Source organism: Aulonocara sp. 'chitande type north' Nkhata Bay, linkage group LG20 (assembly GCF_057382095.1).
Source record: "Aulonocara sp. 'chitande type north' Nkhata Bay isolate Kocher_YH1m ecotype deep benthic linkage group LG20, A_spYH_male_GT1.1, whole genome shotgun sequence".
NCBI lineage: Eukaryota > Metazoa > Chordata > Actinopteri > Cichliformes > Cichlidae > Aulonocara > Aulonocara sp. 'chitande type north' Nkhata Bay.
Genome location: NC_141363.1, coordinates 25,368,993 through 25,394,042, shown reverse-complemented (window position 1 = coordinate 25,394,042; position 25,050 = coordinate 25,368,993). Strand labels below are relative to the sequence as shown.

Genomic DNA, 25,050 nt, shown 5'->3' with positions numbered 1-25,050 from the left:
TTATTATTGTTTCAACACATAACACAAACGTTAGAGAGCAGGATTCAACATGTTTACCACCGCTTGAATTTCAAATAAATGCCCGTTAGATAAAAGGCCACTGAAACCTGTGTTTGGCCATTACTCGTACGACATAACAATTACAAATGACACGACTTGCACATCTTCTTTTAACTCAAACAGTTTGCTGTTCATAGAGATATAGCTGCACAGTTTTTCCTGCACCAAACAACACTGGCTGACAATGTAACTCATGTCAGATTACTGACTTAGAGCTATTTAATGAATATGCGCGTTATCTCGGAGTGGTGATATATAATCTTCTTTGTTTTGGTCTAATTCATCAGGTCAGCCTGTTCCCTCTGAAGTTGCACTTGAAAGAAATTTTGTCTCTACTGTGTCATTAATTTCCAAAATATCATCCTCTCATAGGCTGTTGTTCACGTCATTTGAGAATCGCTTAAAAATGACAATTTTAAACCCCCCTGTGGTTGTTTCATAGCATGTTTACACCATTCCTTGTGTTTTAAATACCACACTGCATTTGCCATCCAATAAAACAGGGAAAAAACTAAAATTTCATTTTATAAAAACAGCTATGTGGAAACTATTAGACTATACAGAGATAGTCTAATAGTTTCCACAGAGCCTGAGTTAGAATATTCCTTTATTCCTCTTTGATTTTGGACATTTTCCTGAGTTCAACTTTTACACATCGTTGATTGAAGTGAATAACCCTGGCCTACCTCACATCATTTTAAGTTCTTTGAAATGTATAAAATCATATTTTAATGATATTTTGTGTGATTTGGCTCTGAGAGGGAAAAGCCATTACAACCTATAGAAAAGGCAACCACACATGAATCAACATTTTTGCTTTTCTTGTTTCAGAGGATAAAGAAAATGCCATCATCACCTAGCAATTCATTCACATGACAGCCTATTTCTGCTGAGAATGAATGAACAAAAAAATGCAGTACTGCTCTGTTTGTGGTAAACAGCAAAGTAAAATACTTTCAAAACACGTGAAAAAAACACGTGAATTTCATTTATCATGCAAGAAAATTCTGTGCAGATACTAAATAAATGTCCGCCTTTAATAAGAAGAAAAAAGATTTTTGCTGAAGAGCAACAAGAATGAAGAGAGATTTCTATTTACTAATCTGACCTGATGAAAGCTGCACAAATTAGCATGCCCGCCTTACCTGGAAAAAAAAGCATGACCTTCAAGTTTTCAGATGGCACAAAATTAGTTTCACAGTGTGTGAGATGCCAACCACCACACCACATCCAACTGCTTTTTCGTTACTTATATATTATACCATCTATGGAATGTACTTAAATATACTGAGATAATTTAGTTTTGTAAAAGTAAGGATGGATTTAGCTTTGTGGTTTTACGTGTAGCCAGGGAAAAAGTTCTTTAACCCTGCATTCATGTTTAATGGCCACCAGTGTGACTGACAAGTCATTAACCAATAAGTATGCAGTTTTCACAGTTAAACCCACTCCTTAAAAAAATATCAAGATGGAGATGGTGAAAATTTTCATGGGAATGGGAATTCAGAATCTAATGGGTCATATGAGAATGAGTACACTCTGGCACATGTTAGATGAAAATTCATGAAATTTCAGAAATGTAATGTGTGCAGTTTTTTATTCATTATTGTGTGAGCAGCATGGTGGTGTGGTGGTTAGCAGTGTTACCTTATAGCAGGAAAGTCCTGGGATTGAACATGGTCTGGGGCTTTTCTGGAGTTTGCAAGTTCTACCTGCGCCTGTTAGGGTTCTTTGCTGGACCTCTGGCTTCCTCTCACAGGCCAAAGACTGTGAGGAAATTTAGAATAACTTCGGTTATTTTCAATTGGCTGTAGAGTGGTGACCTGTTCGTGTTGTACCCTGCCTCTCACTAGCAACAGCTCAACAGCTGGGATAAGCTCAATTTCCTTCGTGACTCTGTGGACAGATGTTAAAAGCTTATCCAAAATTGACATGAGGTTTCTTTTATACTTATTTCACATATACTGTTTATAAATGATGGACATAACTCATGGTTGAAAAGTGAAACCAGTGTAGTTGTATCTTAAGCCTGCATCCTTTGTAACGGTGAGATAGGGGTGATTATTGTCACTGCAAAACTATACAACCAGGTTGTATAGAAGTCTATGGCAAAGAGCTCTCACTGCCACTGTCCACCTTCCTGATGGGTTTATGGGCTCATTAGTTTCAAGTCATATGAATACAACAGGAAGTTTTATATTTTTTACATTATGATAAATCATATGCCTATGAGCACACAAAGTGCCTTAGTTTCTCTGTCAGCGCAATTACGTCAGGTTTCCAGAAGTAAAAATTGTAAATGTGACCCGCTCATCTTCCCACTTCACAAACAAATTGGCAATATCACATCTTTTATACACAGTGAGTGCTATTACTGTTTTTATCTTCTGTGTGTTTCCATCGCATCCATAGATTTGGACTTCTTAAAGCAGAACTCCATCACAAGCAACAGCAGCATAAACTCAGATTTTTCCAGTTTTTTTGAGAAAAATAAAACGTAATAATGCTACGTCTTTTAAAAAAACCCACAATTTTTATTTGTTATTTAACGGCAGATTCGTCAATACATTAATTATACATTAATGTATACAATTAATACATTGATTAAAAAAAAGATGATCAGGATAAAACTTTTGAACACATAGATTTACATTTATATGTTCAAATACAAAATTAAGGAGTAAAATTATCACCAACTGATGCTTTAAGCATTTCAGGGGCACAGTCCAGCTTCCACAGTCATTATGATTCCACCAATGTGAGCAAACACAAATGTAATTTAGACACCAGAAATATTATTTCAATTCAGCAAAATAAATATACATAGTGGAATTTAATAAATGCTGCCAGTCTTGCACTTTTAAAAAACTTTTAAACAGAACTCTCTCGGTGAATATATTTGCAGTATTAATTTCGGCATTATTTTCTTGTGCAACTGTCGGCATGACAGTTACACAGCTGTAACTGTCAATTTTCAGGAGCCTTGTTGAGTTGAACATTTTTTTTTATTTCATTCTTAGCTTTAACTGAAAGATCAAAAATTGTCCTCTTCAATGTTCCCTTTCTGGTTACAAAATGTGACAGTGATGCCAAGGGAAAGTTATCAATCACTGACAAATAATACGTGAACAACCAACAGGCAGAAACGTACGCTCGAAGAGTGAAAGTGAACATCTAGAACACTTCAGAGAGGCTTAAGCTGATGAGGGTGTAGCTTTTCATTTCAGGACGAAATAATGATGGAAATAGGCTCTCCTAGGGTTGATTTTTAACAGCGCAGATGCACACTGCACCAGCAGCACACACTGCAGCAAGGGCTGTAACTACTGTAGAGATGAAGAGGGGAATCATTATATACTGTAAGTGCACATTGAGCTGGAGTAACAATTAAGGAGTTTATTAATTCATCAGTTATCCCAGGCCACCCAGTGGAAACGACTTATGCTCACAGACTGTGACAGGAATCTGTTTATTATCAGCATGTTAACTAATTAAGGTTCTCAGATGCCCATTAAACTTTATTAAGGTCCATAAACCAGTTGACTTGTGTAAGATCTATTAGGAGAGCACATGTAGGAATTTTGTTTTTTATGCTTTGAATTTTGAACGAGTGCATTTTAACACAAATCCAATTATCTGCAGGTAATCAGAAACATATTTGCGCTCTTACAGTACAATATCTGCAGTCGCCACTGATTCATTCTTAACACTTTCCATGGTTGTGTGGAGGCACTCAGCATTTGGTTAAGGTCAGGGAGAGATTATGGTCTTTGTTCACTATAGAAAAAAGGCAACAGAGACATGAAGCACGATTTACTTTATTCACATTTGACCAAAGCCATAATCTTTCCCTTACTGCAGTATCTAATTTCTTTTTTTTTTCTATTTTTTTCTTATTTTCTTTTTTGCCCTCTGGGCAGAAAAACGAACACACTGTAAACATAACACTGACCTATGCCGTCATCATAGTTGATTTCGTGAGCTTTTTGGCACACAGTTGCCAGTTAATTAAACAATTAAGCAAATCGAGCGCAGCACTAGTCCTCATTTAAAGTCATGCTTCTGGCCACCTGACATATTTAAGTCTACCATCTTTCTTGATTTTTGCTCTGCTTTGGTTCTCCATTAACTCTGGGTTAGCAGTGGTGCCTTGACGCATTGGATGAGGCAAAACTGTACTGCTTGATTATGCTATTATGTTATCTTGACTATTTAGCATGGTCAACTTAACAAACATCATGCATTTACTTAAAAAAAAAATAGTCCTTTATTTAAAATTCAAATAAAAGACAAAAAATAAAGGCATAGAGTTGGTTCGGGATACCAGGATCTCGTACAGGACAGAATAGGGAGTGTTTTTGACCATAAAGCCTTTCTTGTAAAGGCAACCGGCCAGAAGCTTCCATCACAAGATATAAGAAGTTACACACAGGGCACAACAAAAGGCCCAGGCAGCAGAGGATTTCTGCGCCTTCTGAGATCTGCGCGGTAATCACAGGAAGAGTGATGGAAAGCTGAAGCAATCAACCGCCACCTCGGCTGCACACTGCTGAAAGCAGATTGGTTGAGAGAGCCTTGGAGACAAAAGCAGCTGAAAGCAATCATTAATGGTCCTTCTGCTGACTCACCTAAAGAAACCTTTAAGGACTTTTACTTCTTCCTATTGTTGACTAAAAGCTCTCGTTTCTTAATTTAAGCTTGTGCTGAAATAAACAGCACGAAACTTTTGGCTTCTACAGAGGGTCAAAAGCAAAATACCACCAAACAAAAGGAGAGCTTCACAGCAAAAAGATTAATGCAAAAGAATTGTTTTATTAGATTTGTCTTGCTTTCATTGTGGTTGAAAGCCAAATTCCTACCTGAAATAAGTCTGACTGCCCGGCGTAACTGAACACGGAGAAGAAAGTGTCCTATTAAAACAGTTGGCATGAATCATATTTCCCTGACAAATGTGTTTTATTCTGTTTTCGCTTGTTGATCGATTAAGTTTAGCTACCAAAACTCAGTTAGGTATAGAAAAACATCATGGTTTCACTTTTAAACAAGCCCCTGTGACCTGATGCGTCACTACACCAAAGGACACCCTGTACTTATCTCACAACTTGAGCGTCAATGTGCCAGGAATGAGATCCGACTGAAAGCAGACTCCTCACATTTTCTTTGTGTGTCCTTTCAATCAGTTTGTTTTTGTTTATTTGTATGTTTTGTGCTCATTTTGTATCTTTTTGTGCTACTGTGGTTTAGCTGCATGTCTTTGTGGATCATTTGATCTTTTTCTCTTCATGGTAATTTAAAGCCCTTTGTGGTAATTTTCTGTGTTCGTGGGCCTCGTTTAGTAAAATTCTGAAGGTTAAGCCTGCGAGGTGATGTGGCTTGTGGCCACTTCAGCAATTTTTAAATCAATTTTAAATTACTTTGTTTGATTAAGGAATTTCCAATAGCATTGTTTTAGGCAATCGGTGACCTACATTACTGCTATCCCTCACGTATCCTGGAACAATTTGGTCCAGAAAAGACATTCCCCATTACTTAGCAATACAAATACTTGGTTGATGACAAGCTACACAGGTAACAGGCATACGGTTTACTCTCAAAAGGCAGATGTCTTTGAATGCAACCGCTGTCATGGGAAAAAACATCAGTATGCTAAACATATTCCGACAAGTGAAAGTCTGAAAAGTACTTTTGAGATGTTTTAGTGTTCCTCTCTGAGGCTGCTTGAGTGACAGGAACATACAGTAGCGATAGGGAACATTTCAAGTCTCTCTTTCATCTGGACGGGGACACAGCACTTCCAGCGAACGTGAACCATTTCCAAAGTCTTATTTTCCTCTCTATGTTGGGATCCATTTCCATCTATCATTTTTCAACATTTTGGCAAGATCCAACTGATGCAGCAGCAATGTTTTGATTATACTGTGACAACACATTATGAAGAAGTCAGTAAGCTTACAATCTTCTTTTCTTTTTTTTTTCTTTTTTCTTTTGTTTTTTTCTTTTTTACAGAGGAAACACAAGAAAGCCAGAAAATGTTGAGTATTGCCATCCACCAACTAGGTTTCCTTTCTCCAGCTTTAGGTAGACTTTGTCCTCTTTTTCAAGATAGAGCAGAACTCCATTAGTGGCTGCCTCGCGAGTTACATCTTTGTCACCCGCAAAGGCAGAGATGACTGGTTTCCCATTCAACATCAAGTTCACCTGGATGATCCAACAGAAGTAACAATTAGCAAGAGTACAGCAGGAAAAACGGAATCTAAGATGTGGGTCAGCATAGTTTATTTCTTATTTGTAATTATGTCACTTGACCTCTTACATGGAGACGGTAATGTTAAACCCACTATACAAACACTTAAGTGCACTTACTGTGTACAGAGTGGAAGAGGGAGGAATATAAAGTCTTTTCTCCTTTTTTTTTTTAACCCCTTTTGCAGCAGTGAATATTTTTTAAAGGCAACATTGAGATGTACATGAGATTATATCTGCATGTGTTTTATAAGGTAGCTACAGTGGCTAACAAACAGTGCAAAATTGACTTTAGGAGCACTTTGCCTTTTGGATCGCTTTATCCTCTAATGTTTTTAGCACCTCGTCATGTGTCAATCAGCACTATCATTTTTGTGTTAATGGTAGTTGCTGCAACCATCAAGGAACTGTTGCAAAGTTAAATAAAGTTAACTTTATTTAAAAGCTGACTTTCTTCTAGAGTTTAGCTTGGGACTGGTCTGCTTTGCACTGACAGCTAATTATGGCAGATATATGCTGATTAGTGAGATTAGAGGGCTACCTACACATTACACCTACAGGAGCGGCTCAGCCCTGGAAACCCATACCACAAAGCTCCCCGCAGATTTTTTTTTTTTTCCCCCTTTTGGCTGTCCCGTTTGGCTCTTTTGCCATCAGAATTATTGTCTAAAGGCGAAGAAAGATGCCCAACGGATGCCCGGCAGATTTTAATGCCAGACGAGGTTTGAAACTCTGCAGTTACTGAGTCAGTGTGTTGGTGGCTTTTAGGCACCATTATAACTCAGTCATTTAAATGGTTTGTTGTGATTCCTAAATGCTTCCACTTTTTAATAATGCCACTTAAAGATGATTGTGGAATATCTTGGAGGGAAATTTTTTCACAAACTTACCTTTTTCCACAGCGGCATCCTATCGCAGTATTCAAATTCAGTGAATTCTGTAGAACGACTCATTCTTTGGCAAATGTTTGTAAAGGCAGTCTGCACGGCTATGTGTTTGATTGTATACACTTGTGACAATGGCAGTGAAAACACTATTAAGAGGTCTGGTCCAATACTTTTATCTGTATAGCTTATCTGTACTTTGTGTCAACGTAATATTGCACAGCTTTGATATAATGTATAAGTGAACCTGATTAAAATACTAATTTGTTAAGTGACGAGATCATTTTAGAAGCTAGCCAACTAGCGTTTCTACTTAAATGTAAACGCTAGTTCGTTATTTCGTGAGGAAGTTTTCAAGCAACAGTTTCAATAAGCAAGGACGCTACAGTCTGCTAGCTACAATTTAGTTGAGTCTGTTTTGCGCTAGTTGATGATTAGTAGACTTCATTTCCAAGGTAACATTTGCTATTGTTGCTCACTGTTGTCACTCTATTGGAGTGGAAGACTTATTAAATGAGGCATCAGAGAGCCAGAATTAACATCATATTGTTCTGACATAAAAGCAGTCTACAGGTTCTGAGAGAAGTTACGTTACTACTCATCCATACACTGACAACTGGCAAAGCACTTTATATAAGGAAAATTCTCTGTAGTGCTCTATTGAAAAAGTAAAAGGTATCAAATACCCCACCAAAACTCAAAAAGAGACAATTACTCTTCAAAGTAATGAAATAAAGGAGTAAAACATTAAAAATGTTCAAATTAGAAAAACAAAACTTTTAGCAACATTAATTTTTCTTTTGCTTTTACAAGAACGCTGGCTTGCCAGTAATGCAAACTCGGGTGTTACTAACTCTCAAACAACCAAAATTGTAAGGGGGAAGAAATGCTGCACTAGTTTCCTGTTTTCTGTTCTAAGCAGCATCGCTGGGGGCAAAGGAACATCAAGCAAATTGGTTACAGATGTGCTCATAGACACATGAATTTTGCCTATCAGAATCCTCCAAAAAATTGTTATCGCACCAAAGAAAATCATGTGTGCTGATGGGGATAAAATCTCTCCCTTAAAATCATCTTCATCATAATACTTTAATGGAGGAATCACTAGGTGAGATAGTGTGATCCAGATTAACCTAAAATCAGAATTTGACAGCAAATTACTTATTAAGAAGCTTCAAACTGAGGCAATACAAAGGCTCATGATACTAGTGAAACAAATGCACTGACATGGGAATGTAGCACGTGTATCTGAGAAAACCAAGAGCAGCAATGATGCATATCACCAACTACTGTGTGTTACCTTCCTAGTTCATTTTTTTTTTTCCACTTTAGCTACTTAATATTCTTATCAAGGCGGATGAACTTTGGCATTTGTACAATTAAATATTTGCAGAGGTAATTGTATTTTAAGCCATTATATTTCAACATGGTCATTTTAAATTCAAATGAAATTCTCGTTAGTTAGTCACCGAAAATATAACCTTGGCATCGAGCAGGTTTATTCAAACCTTTAACCTAACACATTTTTTCAAGTCATATCAGTATGAGGTGTTTGTGCTTTTTGTTTAATGTGTGTGGGTGTGGAAATGCGGTGGTGGTGATTCATGGAATAAAACAATTAATCCAATCAATGAGGTTTTGATAGTGAGACAGCATTTTTTTTTCAAATGTCGCTGAATGTTTTCTATTGCAGATTACATGCAAAAATCTATTAAATAAATAAGTAAATAGAAATAATTATCTTAAAATGAATTTTAGGTCCACCTTGCCTTCATTAGTAGTTGTTCGTAGTATTAGTTGGTGCCAGTGCTTTTCTATTGAGATTTTGTGTGATGGGATTTGGAGTCAGTGGTAGTGTCCGAATAATAAATTGGAATAATAATGCAATTTATTGTTTTCCCTTTTCCAGAAGTAAGGTGTTCTTCCCTGCGCAAATAATTTCTTTATTGTCCCAGAGAAAGATATTTTGTCCCAGCCAGACACTGAAATGGGGTTTTACAATTGAGTCAACTGCACAGATGTGTAAAATGAACATAAAGTGATACCTGTATGGTTTGGCTCTGGTACACTTTAATCACGTGGAAGTTAAAACTGTAGACTCCTTTCCTCGGGGACAGAAATACTGATTCAAATGTGAAGTAGTTTCCTATATTCACAAGAACCTGTGAAAGGAGGGAGGAAACAAAGAATGCGACAAAGGTGTTTATATACTCAGCACTTCAATAAAGGTTTTAATTTCAAATGGGCTTTGGGATTAAATATTTAAATAGGACATCAGCCAAGCACACTTCACTGTTGTGGCTACCAGGTCGCTTTCCTGATCAGACACAAAGTGAGTGTGACACACTTCAAAAAACATTTAATTCAGGCTTCCTTCTCGAGAGACCTAAACCTAGCAAGTGAATTTCCAACTCCACAAAAAAACAAGTGATGCGTAAACTAGATGATAGCCGGAACCCAACAACAGATTTTATAGATTAATTCCACTTTGCAGCAACAAAAACAAGAGAATTTCTTTTGTTCAGGTTTAAAGTGACTGAGAAACTATTTCTATTAAGATACAAACAGTAGAAATAACATTGGCTACTTCTGTATGTTAAAAACAATTCAAAATGAACACACTGGTATATGAAGGAGATATTTTCATCCTACGGTCATATAAACATAGAATATTTAAAATAATATGGAATGTGAACTTGACTGGGTTATCGCTGTAGGCATGAAAGGCTCCTGCAGAATCTCATACACTTGAATTCCACCTGTTAAGACTCAGCCAGGACCTTTGACATGGGTTGCTTTCATGGCAACAGCATGCATGATCCACACCAATCATATCTCTGGTAGTGCAGTATGACACCAAAAGATCACGTTATGTAATGTCATGTAAATGAGAGGGCAGAGGATCAGTTGTGTGATATGGTTACAAACACCTTACACTGCCCACCGATGCATGACTAATCGAGTTCTTGTTGTTTTCGCTGCTGCTTGATTTGTTTGGGTGTATTTATGTAGGTGAATGTGTGGATGGCGCGCGTAGTCGAGTGCGCGCGTGCGTGGCGGGGGTAGCTTGAGGCAAAATGATGGGTGCGTGTTCAGGCTCTGCAGGATGCCCGCCCTCAAACATAATCCAGTCACTTTCAAGCCTGCTTGCGTGTGATTATGTGCACTTGAACGGTGTCCACATGCCAACCGATGCCACCAGAAACCAGCTTCAAACTAAACTGAGCTGCAGCTATACTTAAAGCTGCAAACATGTTCTGTCAAAGTCAAAACTGGGCTTAAAGATAAATATTTGTACTAAAACAATAGACCCAAGTACCTTCGTTCATAGGGAAATTTTATGGAAAAGACAGGAAAGATTTTGAAAGTGCTATTAATATATATTTAACCACTTTTGTCATTAGTGTTGTTCATGAAAAAAAAATAAAAAACAAAAAACGGTCCTAACCTGATCGAAGTAGATTATTCTTGTTTTGTTGCTCATTTCCGACGGTTCGTGGTTGTTGCTCCGGACTGCAGAGAAAGCCACCTTGGAGTTGGCGGCGCGCACCGAGATGCCGAGCGGAGAGGATGAAGCCTTCCAGTCCGTTGCCGGATTAGAGTCGCAGACCACGAGACATTTGCCCTCCAGGACGATCGGTTCCGTGTCATTCTGAGCTCTCACAACCTCAGAGATCACAGTCCAGCTGAGCATCAGTAGGAGTGAAGTAACCATGGCTCTTCTCTGTCTGTGACAACTGTGGCAGCGCAGATTCAGAGACCGTCTCCTGCACCACACAAGTTTCCGTGTCCCTCCACTGCTCTCCCCCGCTGCAGACGCGTCTGACGCTGTAAAATTCGCTTACTGGATCCAAAGATGTGCCATATCCAAGTGAAACACAAACAAAAAAGCAGAATCCCTTTAAAGTCTAAATCTTCTTTTGAAGAAACCCCCCCACAAAAAAAACCTGAAAAACACGAAAATCACCGATTGTTTTCTATGCGTCTCATTTTCAGGTAGACTTTATTAAAAGCTCGTGGATCAGAAAAAAGTAGACCATCCAGTGCGTGAGGGGATCAGTCGATAAATCGTCCATAGCCTTCACTCCCACTCCAAATAACGCGTCTGACAATATCTGTTCCGCAGTGATATGCTGCTTGTGTGCGCGCCCAGCCATCCACTTTACGCACGCACGTGTGCTAGAAGTTATAATTAACGGTCGCTGCGTAAATTCCCTAAAGCTTTCATTCCTCTATTTCCTCATTAAATAACCACAAAGCAAAGTATACATTCAACAAATGACCGTATTAATGATGAAAACTGAACAGACACTGAACATATATTGATAGTTCCTCCGGTCCTTTCCTCTGATCCAGAAACAAACTCCTTAAATAATTATCCCCAAACATATTTCTGATGATTTCACAGTTTTAAATTACTCTATGATGGAAGTACATCGCTGCATCTGTCACCAAGCAGGAGTTTCACTTCCCTGGTATCTCCCTGTCCACTCCGGCTGCAGGTTTCACTGTAATGTGGTGACTCATCATAATCTCATTGCACAGGTGGGCTGAATTTGACTCATGGTACTATGATCTTTCACATAAGTCATTGATGGGACTTTTATGTTGTTGCTATCATTCTTGAATCCAGCACTGTCTTCACTACTTGCAGCTTTAAAATTAAAAAATAAACAAATATATAAAAAAAATTCAACTTATTTCTGGATCTGGAAGGCAAAAACATTCCACACCTACTTACAGACCTCTACTTTAATTTCACTAATTTTACCTGCATCTCTTGTGAGCTGAATGGCTGTTTTGATTTGGTATAACAGGATTTAGGCTTCATACATTTATCACTCAGCATCATCTGATGTAAAATTGTACTTGTCTGTCTTTGTATGCTGCATTAAATCAACAAGACACCCAAAGTGTCCTGAGAGAATATTGACAAGAGATTAGAGATGTGAGCACGTCACCTCTGTCCTTGTGTCACTATATGCTCTCCATAAAAAAACAGATCAATTTTAACGTCCTTCCTCTGACTTACAAAGTGTTACATGGCCTGTCTCTTTCAGTTTTAATTGAGCTTGCTGCACCTTAAAAGTCAACAATAAATCGCTTAGAGTTTCAGTTAGTTTCAAATTTTTCTGAGGAGAGGGTTCATAAGTCAAGTCAGGCTTTGCAAACTGATTAATTTAGCTACATGGATAAAGTACTATACAGATAATGAATCAGTTGAGACCATTACAGACAGTAGCCTTGCAATATACCACAGTGCAATTGCTAGATAGTGAAAGATGTAGACAGTGTCATTAAACTAAAATAAGCCTGAATTCTAAAAAGCACATTTGGTGTTAGGCTTTCATTTGCTTTATCATTAAATCCTCGCTTATGAAAGCCGCTTTTTGATCTTTGTGGCTGAACAACGAGAGATCACAAGGTTGCACTGTTAAAAATGATTAAATGGTAAAATCAAGCAAGCATCCAACAACCAAATGGAGCTGAACCCTGACACAAATCAGCCCGCTCTAATAGACAATATGGTGACAAGTGTTTAACATATTAATGCTGCTTAAAAACAGAACATGCTGAGAGCTTGTCATTAACAGATTTCAGGTGCAAAGCACATGGAAAAAAGCAGATATTCATAATATTTGTTCTGCCAATGGAACAAATGGAAAAAAAATATGATCTGGTTTTGTTTTGGACAGTTTTACAACACAAAAGAGCATGGTGACACCGTGTTTTTTTTTTTAAATCTGAAAACGGACTGAAATATTTGCTGTCTGGACTCAAAGCTGTAGATCTGTGAATGCAGATGAATCTGTCTTTACCTGTCAGGCATTTGGGGCATCAGTCCATTTGACAACCTGAGGACATCACTACTCTAACCTGAGTAGTAGCTGCCATTGTGTGAGATTTGTGTCATCACCAAGCTCTGACAAATGGTTGCGTGCCAAATGTCGTGCATGTCAATATGTTTCCATGGCAATGGAGTTTGCAGAGCTGGGAGAGGATGGCGTGTATTGTGCTAAGAACCACTTTCCTTTGAAATTTTTCACTAGGCAGCAAAGTTGTGCGGATTTTCTGTTGACAGACCGAGACTCCAACTTTAGCCATTAATACCTGAAGTGAATTTATGAACTAAAAGGAGCTTCGGGTTACTTTAGCATGATGAAAATTTTAATAAAGAGCTGTGAAATACAACTCCAGTGCATCATATTATGAAGAAAACATCGTTTGGTCTCTGGAGGCATTGTCCAATATTTCAGGGCTTCCGGTCTATCAGCAGGATATTTGGGCAAATGATTTGTGTTTTAACCAACAGTCACTGTTAACAAATGTAGATACATTATGAAAAAAGCACTTATTAAAATAAAGCTTCATTAGCCTTCTTAAACATGTTTGGTCAACTCAGAGTATAAACAGAAACCAGAAAACTTTCTGTACTCTGTTGCTCAGTTCTAAATATTCGTATATCTTTTTATAGAGATTATGAAAAAAGCAACTGCAGATGCAAATGATCAGCATAAAGTCAGAGAATGTGCTGTGTATAGTCAAGCTTCAGTGAGCTAAATATTCAAAGTACATCTGTGCATGTGAATGTTGTAAAAATCCCATTTCATGCTACTTTCTCCCCAAACTATTATTAATAATAATACAAATGCTGAATGTATAACACTGTCAGAGACGGATCAGCTGCCTAGGTGCCATATTTTTTTAAATTAAATTTAATCTTTATGTAATTTTAATTTAAAGTCATAGGTCTCTATTTTGTTGTCAAAAAATAAAGACTTGATGAAAGTGCATATCGTATTTGATACGTGTTTTTGTGAGTTTTTGAGACTTCTGCATCATCAAAAAATGATATAAATTTGACAGATTTTTAATAGCTAAATTGCAAAAATATGGTTAATGTAGCAAATGTGATACAAATTAAAACTTATACATGCAAATTAAAATTTGATATATATTTTTTTAGACATTTTGTCTAAAGGTTCAACAAACACTTCATTATGAAAAAATTAAAGATTTCTGGCAGTTATTCCATGGTTCAAGTTTTAAAGGGTTAACATAAGATTTTCATTGGGAATGACCAATGGACGAACAGGATTGGAAATGAGTATGTCAGAGGGTCAGCTCAGGTTAAGCAGTTTGGAAACGAAGTTAAAGGAATAGCTGAGATGGGCAGTTCATATATTAGATAAAGGATGATTAGATAAAGGCAGATTACACAGAAGATGTAGTGCAGGAGGACACACAGATGGTTGGTATGACAAAAGGAGGATGAGGTAAGATGGAGTCAGCTGATCTGCTGCGGCGAAGAAAAAAACTGCATTTACTAGAACCTAGAATTGGGAACTGTGTTTATAAATGACTATAGTTCTGAAACAGCAGTGATGTTTCTGCAGGAAGCCTTGTATGCTCTCCCTTTTCAATTCTTAATAAAGAATTGAAACGAATAATGGCATAGGCATCGATAAAATCCTATCCATATCCGCCTCCTTTTTATTCCATTAAGAATTTATGCAAAGGACATAAAAAAGCAAACAAACAAAAAAGAAAACCTCCCTGGGCTAATGATTTTGTGGGCTGCTTACTAAAGCAGACCTGTTAGCTTGTTTGTTAATGGAATTTCGAGTTCACACAGTTTATTAAAAATAAGCCGATGTGTTATTGTCTCATAAGTGTCCTCAAAGCGCCCCCTGTTTATGAAGCTGTTTACACATTGTGAATAAAACAAAAATGTCGGTGACACACAGTTAACGAGTTACAGTAGCTTCCTCTAGTTTGCACTCTCCATTCCCACATAGGTTAACGCTGTCAGGTAACTTTGCCACTGAGATGCAAAGCAGAGGATGAATTTGAGTGGGCCTGTATCTAGAAGTAAATGTTCAATATATGTCTTTCTTGCAATGCCACATGACTCACAGTTGGATCACTTCGATAGTTTGGATCGGCATGAAAAGTCTCCTGGTTAAATGATCACAGAATATATCTACTTCTTTAAATACAAAGCCAAAGGTAAAGTCTTCACGTAAACATCCAGTCACTGAGCTTAAAGCTGAAGCTATCTTTGCGCAGGCTGTGCACACAAGTGACTGTGTGGATGTTCTCTCAGAGATTTGTGTTCGAAACGTCTGTGTCACCTCTCCAGTGTGAATTATTTGAATTAGAATTTTTCTTTTTATGAGAAGTGGAACTCATGATTGCTCTCATAATCCTTCTTTCACTTTCTCGCCACGATGATTTCTAAATTATTTTCGAGAAAATGAATTATTGTATATTTTGTTGGATATCCACGAAAAATCTTTTCAAGTGTCTCTGCCAGCGGAACAAAACCAAGACCTCCAAGGTCAAGAGACTCAAGGCCCCTTCTTTGTTCGCTGGGACATAATTGTAAATTTGATTGAAGAAGCATTTGAATGTGGAAATGTTGTGGAAAAAGAATAAATTTTTCGGAAATAACTGTATACAGCCTTTGTCTTTCACTCAGTCGTGTTTGGAGGGGGGGAATCACCAGCAGCTATTAGAGTACCTGGGTCTGACCTTGCTGTTCCCATCAGTAGTGACGGCCGTGCTCCTGCTGTGAAAAGCCCTTCACAATGGAACACATATAACATTATCTCAAACGTGTCATGTTGTAAATCAGTGTCAGGCAGAGATGAACTTTAGTAATTCAGTGTTAGAAAAACCTGACGAATCTAAAACACTTTTCATCAGTTTCAGCAGACCACGGTGCAACTAAACTCACCCTAAAGATGAGATGTCTCTACAAATGCTTAACCCTGTAAGACCCAGCCATCAAAAAATAGCCAGAAAATTTTTGTAACTGAGATGTTTATTAACCCTTGTCTTTATGCATGTTCAATCATCCAGGTAAGTAAATCCCAAAAGGTTGATTCTGTTCATCTGGATGTAGGTCTGATGAGGTCTCAGAAACTAATGTAGCAAATATGATACAAAGGGTATTATAGGGTTAAATTACATTAATATTTTACCTGTCCCCTACAGCAATTGTTTCCTTTTTAACAAATGCTGTCTATAGGGGACTTAAATTGTTACATTATCAGACATGGAAAAATAAATTTTAAAAAATAAGTTCCACCAGTGGGTCTTTAAAAATGTCTCTAAGGAACTTAATTAGTCGTTAAAAGGAGTGAATGTACTCTGAATTTAAGCTACTGTATTGACACTTCTGAACAGCCCTGTCGCACACAAGGAACCACTTTGTTACTCTTCAGAAAAGTTCATGTTCATTTGTCATTGCATATAATATAAAACTAATTAAGCATAAATATGCCACTTTTCAAAGTAATAAAACAGAGAGCAGGCCAGAGGCGATCAGGGATCTGAGCTGTCAGTCACTAACAGAGGCCGCCTGGATCTGTCAGCAATCTTTTAACATTTGTCTAAGGATATTTTTCTGGGGTTGTATCAACAATTTAGGAGTATATGTCTCCAAATCAATATCAGCCAGACACACTATTCAGTGCTCTTTTGAGTCTTGAACCTTGTAAACTTAAAGCGAAATGTCTTCAGGTTGCTCCTTCGTGGAGAAGTGGGATGCTATTATCAACCTGGATTTTCAGGTGTGTGGGTTTTTTTTTTAACATGCAGAAAAAAACAACTTTCAAACCGCTTATTTTTTATCAAAGTGTGATTAAATGCAAAGCATGTATCTCTCGATCATTAGCAGGCATTTGTTTAGGCCGTGTGACTCAAGAGTGCCTGCCTCATGTGCTTTCATTGGACACAACAATTTTTGTGTAAAAATAACTTTGATTAGCAGCGATGCCTGCTGCTTAATCATTATAAAAACCCAACCCTATAATCGTAGTTTTTGTCCCTCTTGGTGCAGAACAAGAACCTTTTAACACCACAGTGAAATTATTGTTATTACCATTTGCACAGAGCTAGTTTCTGTGTTTTTTTTAATGTTCACCTTTCTTTCAAGTGTATTTAGGTAGCGGAAATTCTTTAAAAAACTATATTGCACTTAGCTGTTAAAGCCCCATCATGTTGGATGTGTGTGTGTTATGACTTACAGAGTAAATGCTTAAAGGGTTTGAGTGTAATAAGAAAACAAGTAAATAACCCAAGAAACAAACTAAATGACATTGCATGATAGAAATCTATGACAAAATGACCCTGCTTCTCACTTTGTGACAACAGTAAGGCTTCTCTAATAGGTTCACGTTGTCAATCACTGTTTTGAAGTCTTATTGAAGTCAACAAGATTTCATTGCTGAAAGACCGACAATAATTCAGGCTAAACTTTAGGTATACTTTGTGAGTGTTCAGCTCAGAGTGTCCAGAGGTGTAAAATAATGACGATTTGTCAAGTCCCGCGGCGTTTCTGAGGAACACAAAAGGTGGACGCGGCCGCTTTCTTATTCTACGCGTCGGGTTATGGATGAAATCCAGTAGAATGACGCTCCCATGGTAATTCACGTGTATTCCAGCTCTAACCCTAACCTGATCCCTAACCTTAACCAGCACTTTAATGACGTTAGATAGTGTTTGCATGTTTCCTCATTTTTCTGATCTCGTAATATAGGGACGTGTTGGGTCCCCGGAAGCGTAATATATCGACGATTTGTCACCTAGCATAAAATTTTATGCTTTGATAGTGAGAACGTGTTGGAGTGTCTACCATATGCCAACACAGAGCCTCTCAGTTTCTTAGAACCACCTTTTCTATGAGTTTTTAAAAAAATAACTAAATAAATAAATGTTTGTGCTTTCATAAACCATGACTCAGAACAGGAAGTCTTAATCTATCCACTGGCAGCACTGGAAGCCCAAACATTGGCCACAGTCCCCAGGGGCTAAGTTGTCGGGCAAAAGGGGATGGGTTATCAGATTAGTATGCCAGCAGACAGTTTTTAATCTCTTGATAAGAAAGGCTTGCACATAATCATAGCTTCCACCCTGATCTAAAACACACCTGTACTCTCCCTTGTTACTCTGATCTCACACATCTCATTTTCCTCGCAATGTAAGCCCTTAAAACCTCTGGAGATAATTCTCAGAAGGTTTCTGATATAAGTGACACGTTTCACATTAGAAAGTCATTTGATCCAGTATTAACATAAAGTATTGATTAATGCAGCTTTAAAGTTTTAGGCAGGTACACAGAAGCCGCCGAGATGTGACCCTGAACAAGTTTACTTTTGGTCCAATGCGAATTTGTTTTATTCCCTCTGCTGCCAATTAAACAGGCGGCGTACTCAGACTCAACTTTCCCAAAATAGAACTGCGGTCCAACATGGCACCACAAAACAAATTTTCACAGCATGTGCCTCTGCTAACATTTTAAATGGATTTACACCATGTCACCGCAGTGCACAAACACGGAGGAAGTCACCGTGATCCAGTGGACAAACCTCTGTAACAATGCCTCCTCCTGTGGAAACAGTCAGAGGAGAGAAAGTAGGTCTGAGGGATTCAAGCAGTACAAACTACAGACTCTCAAACAAATGTGAAGCTTTGTTTTCTGAAAGAAAACTGTTGCCAAATTGTTTGTTGTTGCAGCAGCAACAACAAAATGAATAATGAACACCTTCACACGGGCGCCTGTTAATGAACTTTCTCCACAGGAGTTCATAGGTAAAGAGTGCCTCGCTTAAACCAGGATTTAAGATTTATATATTGTAAACAGAATTTAGTTCTACAGCGCTGTGCAAAAGTCTTGAGCCACCCCATTTCTTTATACTTTGCTAAGAAAATGGGAAATAGGCCAATGATTTAGGAAAACATGCGCAATCATCTGTGTAAATATAGTGTGTAAGGTAAAAACAGATTGATTGAAAGTCAATATTTGGTATGACGACATTTATTCTTCAACATAGCCTGAACTCCTTTAAACAAGCATTCTTTTAGTCTTAAGGAATAGTTATTCAAAGCTCTTATTTGGGTGTTGGCTGCTTTTGTTTTCTGTCAAGATGATCCCACAGGTCTCTGGGGAGGTCAATACATGACTGATAGTGTGTAAGCTTTTCTGTCCATGTATGTTTTCACTGTATTGTATTGGATTTAAGCCCTGTGGGAGTGTCCCCCCAAGAGGGACAATGGACCCCCTAATGATCCTCTACCCAATCACAGCCCTGTGGGGGGGGGGAGACACTTAAATCTGGATGACTGAGAACCTTAACAGTGTTAGGTACCGGCTGTGTGCAAACAGGAATAGGACCCAAGGTGCAGACTCCGGAGACAGAACTTAAACCAAAACAGCTTTAATGCTGAACTCAAACATAACATAACTGGAAAAAGGTCAAAAATAAACTAACACCAGCGGATTGACAAAACACACAGCAAAATAAACGGTAGATCGCGACACGGACACAGAGAAACACAGGGCTTAAATACACAGAAGGAGCAATCAGGGAATGAATAACAGGAGGGAAACACAGCTGGGGCAAATCAGAACTGACGAGACAAAAGGAAGCGTAAACTGAACACACTGAGATAAGACAGAGACCTTCAAAGTAAAACAGGAAACACATAACACAGACTCACATGCAGGCACTACAGAGGGAACAGAGACGTGGGACCAGGGCAGACACAAACACTGACTGAACACGGGGATATAGGAACTAAGGACACACAGAGACGCGAACTAGACAAGGGGATACAGGTGATAGGGGAGACAGAGCAACTAAAGAAGACAGAGACATAAACCATAAGACAGAACTCAAAGAAACCAAAGACTAGAAAGTATAAATAATATAATAAACTCAAAAACCCTGGGTCAACGACCCAGGCATCCTAACAAACAGACGTTTAAGATCATTGTTATGCTGAAAAATTAAGCTATTGTGTCACTTCCCTTGGCCTTTTCTCCCTGTTTCCCTTCTTTAAAAATGGCTTCTTGAAAGCCACCCTTCCACTGACACAGTTTCTGATGAGGCTTCATTAGACAGTAGATGGATTGTCAGATTTTTCATGTTTCTTAAAAACATTATTTTCCATAGACAGTTATTTTAGGTCTGACTACTACTACTACTTTTGTCCTTCCCTTGTCCAGATTCCTTCATTTCTTTAAACACGAGGTACACCACATGAAATATAATTCAACTAAAGAAATGGGAAGAAACAGTGTGTTAAATGAGTTCTTTGCTAAGTTGTTTATTTTGTAGACATAACACTCATTCATCCTTTGACTTGGGTGTCTTTTTTATGCTTGAATGATTCGTAGATCGGTGTTAAGTGGCTTAACAAACAAACAAAAAAAGGATTCCTCTGAAAATTGTCAGATACAAGGAATGCACCAAAAAAGCAGCCACTGTCCAAAGGAAAACTTTGAATGACCTTTAGAAAGCCTGGAGAGCTATTGCTCAATACTACTTTTAAAAAGATCCAAGAAAATCTGTTTCCTTGGAAGCAAAATATGAAGAAAACATAGGTGGCTCAAGATTTTTGCACATTACTGTATCTTAGATGTCACATGGCTGAAGGGAATAATAGTTGGGAAAAAATGTCCAATCATTTACATTGCAGTTAGGATTTTTTTTGCACAGCCTTTTAAATCCCACAACCCGAACTCAGGTTAGATGTCTGTTAAATGAATGAAAGCTGCAGAAACACAAGGTTATAACAAGGGTAGAAAAAAATATAGTTAATATATTTATCTTTTAGTTTTTAGAACTAAAACTAATTCAGAGCAATAAAATAGAAGGCCACATAATCTGAAATAACTTTTAGTATTGATTTTTTTTTCTAAATGCTAAATGTTATGAGATTTATCAGTTTTCGATTTCAAATGCAATACAAGAGCATGAAGTGAAGAGCACAAAAACACAAAAGCCAGTTACAATTCTGTATGAAACAAAAGCTGCATGAACTAAATATTTTATAAAGTCGTTTTGTATGTTTCCTGCTAATGAATCACCCGTTTCTACAGATACAGTTTTAATTAAAATAATTGGTTTCTCCTTTTAGAACGGAAAAATATGCAACTTTTCCATCTCAGCGAGGGGTCTTCTTCATTATGCCACCACCGTTCACAGTTATGGGTATAAACAGTGTTTTTTTCTGTTAACTGATTAAAATGTCAAACACACAAAGGCACATCAATCAGTTCCAACTGGCAATAAGAAGACCTTTCTTCTGTTTGAAAGCGAAATGTATGTTGCTGATCATGTTTTTAGGGGTTTTTTTCCACATAGCAGATGTGAATCACAGCCAGCCTTGGAGTTTCTAACAGAGAACCAGAACAGGCAATGTCCCCGACCAAAGAACACCCGAATGTTCAAAATAATCACACACCCAAAGAATGCCCACCTCCGCTGGCCTCTGATGAGTTGTTTTTAGGGGGTGGGGGTTTGTGCTTCTGCCAGCAAAGAGAGCTGTGAGTTTTCACAGCACACTTCAGCATCTGGGTGTTGGCTCCAACCAAGGGCTTTTACATCCTTCATTACTGATTTGTCTCAAAATAAATGTCAGTAAACACAAATCAAACCAATCTATGATATGATACGATGTGACATAAATCAGTTTGTATTCACAAAATTGATTTCCGTGACATAGTCAGTCTGTCAGGCTGTCCAGGGATAGGATTTGCTACAATGAATGCATTGTCCATTATCTAATAAAATATCTGTACAACTCAGGAAATATATATATATTAAAAAAAAAAAAAAAACTAAATCAAACCATCAGTTTGAAAAAACTAATTAAGTTACACTGTGTCATATAGTTCTGTACCTCAAACTTCTATAATTGTCACAACAAAGATGGATCAGTTTCATTTAGTAAGCAACACTGCAGTCTCTGCCCTCACTAATGTAAGTACTCTGTGCAATAACTCTATAACTCATACAGCTTCAGCATGTGCCCTTTTGAAGTCATGCACAAACTGACAAAGCAAGCCAAAGAGCTCCTGAGAGTCTTGATCCGCCGGTTCTCCAAATTTCACCTATGCAGAAGAGAAAAAAAGGTTTACTGATTTATAAATAAATAAATAAATAAAATGAAAATAATGTGGCAGCAGTTACATCTTCCATGACCACAGGGCTTGTAAAAAAAATTGTTTTACAATTAACAACTGCAATCACTTTCATTTGTGAAGTGGTGCCTGGCCCGCGCATGTTCTTCTTAACAATAGTCTTTTGATTTAATTAGCTCATATGCTGCCTCAGCATGCATCCCAATCCTTGAGTGCCCTTATACAATGATGCAGACATGTACTGCCAAATTAATAGGTAGACCTAGGTGGTTAAAAGGGTCACTGGCATACTAATGTTAGTCATTCTGAAGCCAAAGTTTATTACAAAGGGTCACAGTGGTTAAACGTACTAATTTGCTGACTGCATGCTGTTGACTGTGCAGGTTAAAGTTCAGACTGAAGCCATATGCTGTTACTCTTTCCTGGTATTATTTTTGTTATGTTTTACAAATGTGTAATTTCTCTAATGAAATTAACCATAAGCTTACTTACAAGCAAATATTATGTACTATAAATCTTATAACGCACACCAAACAGCTGACTTGAACACACACAGGATGTGCTCACTAATAATATGAAACAGCCTTCAGCACAGTTGGGCTTCATCTTAATTGAATTTGTTCCTTTACATCTTGCTCTTGTAAAGACATTACAAATTATTACGTGTTAGACATGCTGCGCTGGAAGGCGAGTTTCTTACCTTTTCTAATGATCAAGTCTTTTCAGTTTTTGTGCTAAGCTGTCAGAAATGACTAAAGCGTCTTAGAGACTGGCCAGCGATCCCCTAGCAACCACTGGTCCCAAGGGAAAATTGCGTGTTCCCTGAACACTTGGCAGAACTGGCCACTTGCAATCAGTAGGTAAAACTGGTGGCAATGAGGTATATCATGCTACACAGAACCCCCTTCAATTAATACCCGATTGCCACAGTTTCCTTGCATTTGCATGGAAGACAAATACTATTCGCCGAGCAGTATTGAAACTGTGTATCCAAGTTTGTCTTCAAAGTAAAAGTCGCACCTTTTGAAACCTTTTCTTTTACTTTAACGGCAAATACTACTAGTGTTTGTTTCAGCGCTTTCCTTGTGACTGTGTACTGCCATACTTAGAGGTTGCCACTGGGTCGCTGACCATTCACTAAGACTGTGTATATGAGACCTAACCTGGCTGTTGATTCTATTGCTATACCTCATGTCAGCAAAAAACTAAATAAATATACTTCCAAAGATATCACATTTCAAGCTGCTGAAGCAAAGCTGCATATCACTGCATGAAAAAAATCGCAGTCAGCCTAATAAAAAGCGAGCTTGCCGTTGTTATCACTTATTTACTGCAGTTGGAATATCATACAATTTGCCACAGTTAGCTAGCTCACGCTTTCACAGTGTGATTGGCATCATTTTATGCTTCACACTTATTCACAGCTGTGTGGCTATCAGCCGACTCAGTCATTAATATTCACCCAGATGTACAACATGTATATTAGAGCTGACACTAATGACTTTAGCTCTGCTAATGCACTAACGCCAGCCCTTGTTTTTGTAGCTCCCTGTAGCATCCCATCTTTAGTTGTTTATAGTATCTGCTATTTTGTTGGTACTGTAGATTTAATGACAATGTAAAAATGTAATGTTCATGTTTGTATTTATGTAGATGGGGAATTAGGTTTCCCAGCAGAAACCTTGTTGCTGCTAAGATTAGTTGAGAGCTTCATGAAGGAGGACCTCGGACTAAAATAAGAAAATTCCCATGGCAAATATATCCAAAGATCTACATTTAAAGACAAAGAGTATTTGTAGTGGCTGCTGTTTCAGAATAAAAATGAAGGAGGACATTGGCGCTGTAACACAAGCCTTGCTCTTCCAAATACTTAAAGCGTAACAGCTGACAGTCAGTGCATTTGTATTACTGTGTGCTTTCAGTTCGTAGAAACAGTTACACAGGTGTAAGATTCAGCAAAGTCCCCAGCAGCAAAAGGAAGATGTTAGCTAATGGTTAACACTGTTCTCACCATGAAATATTATACTCAGATGTGCAGATTAGTCTATTTGCATACTTTTATCCTCACATTTTTCACTGTCTGCCAGGGATGCTCAAAATTATGTATAACTGGAGCAAAAGACTTTCTTTTACTTGGTAAAGTGTAGAAGTTTAATCCTCTCAACAGTGTTTTAGCTGATTCGCTTCCTTGTCTTTTATGCACGCTGAACATTTATGAGTATTTTCACAAACACATGCTGGGCCCAATAAAATCAATTTACTAACCCATATGGATAAATATGTCATCCACCCATTCACACACAGGTAATGGCAAGCTACATTGTAGCCACAGCCACCCTGGGGCGCACTGACAGAGGCTGCCGGACACTGGCGCCACTGGGCCCTCTGACCACCACCAGTAGGCAACGGGTGAAGTGTCTTGCCCAAGGACACAACTACCAAGACTGTCCGAGCTGGGGCTCGAACGGGCAACCTTCCGATTACAAGGCGACCTCCCAACTCTTGAGCCACGATCGCCCCATTGTAAATTGTATACTACTGAACTATCCTTATATAAAAATATCAACATACCTAAAGTATGCCTGCTGTTGATTTTATTAATACAAATGAAGTTACAAAACCAGACCCAGGAATGTTCATTACACACCCGACAGGCGGGTCTTGGATAATGTTTAACCTGTAGGTCTGAGCTGTGCTCGAAGAAGCAATATTAAAACTTTTTATCTGCAGAACCTGAGGTGGAATTGATTTTCTTATGTCATGTCTCACTGACATGGTGCATTAAACATGTGCATTGTATGAAAAAAGGCTGGTAATGTGACACAGCTGATAGAGTCTAGTCTTCATGTTTTTATTTTTGCTTTTATGTATTAGAAAAATTGGAGCGCATGTTTTATAGCGTATTATATAAAATGTCTCCTTTTATTT

At 38.0% G+C, this 25,050-nt stretch overlaps 2 protein-coding genes across 2 annotated transcripts in view; both read right to left on the bottom strand.

Moving 5' to 3' along the window:
- Window positions 1–3,906: 3,906 nt before the first annotated feature.
- Window positions 3,907–11,944, bottom strand: cbln4 (cerebellin 4 precursor). The gene is made up of 4 exons (XM_086277625.1): window positions 11,607–11,944; window positions 10,636–11,031; window positions 9,233–9,349; window positions 3,907–6,258 (listed from the first exon to the last, which is right to left on the bottom strand). The coding sequence occupies exons 2-4, from the start codon at window positions 10,900–10,902 to the stop codon at window positions 6,061–6,063; spliced, it is 582 nt and encodes a 193-aa protein (XP_086133751.1). The 5' UTR covers window positions 10,903–11,031; window positions 11,607–11,944; the 3' UTR covers window positions 3,907–6,060.
- A 7,886-nt stretch (window positions 11,945–19,830) lies between these two features.
- LOC147305705 (uncharacterized) overlaps window positions 19,831–25,050 on the bottom strand; it is a 52,159-nt gene continuing 46,939 nt past the window's right edge. Inside the window, exon 17 of the mRNA XM_086278465.1 lies at window positions 19,831–22,092. Coding sequence (XP_086134591.1) covers window positions 21,991–22,092 — 102 coding nt within the window. The 3' untranslated portion in view covers window positions 19,831–21,990. The remainder of the gene's footprint in view (window positions 22,093–25,050) is intronic.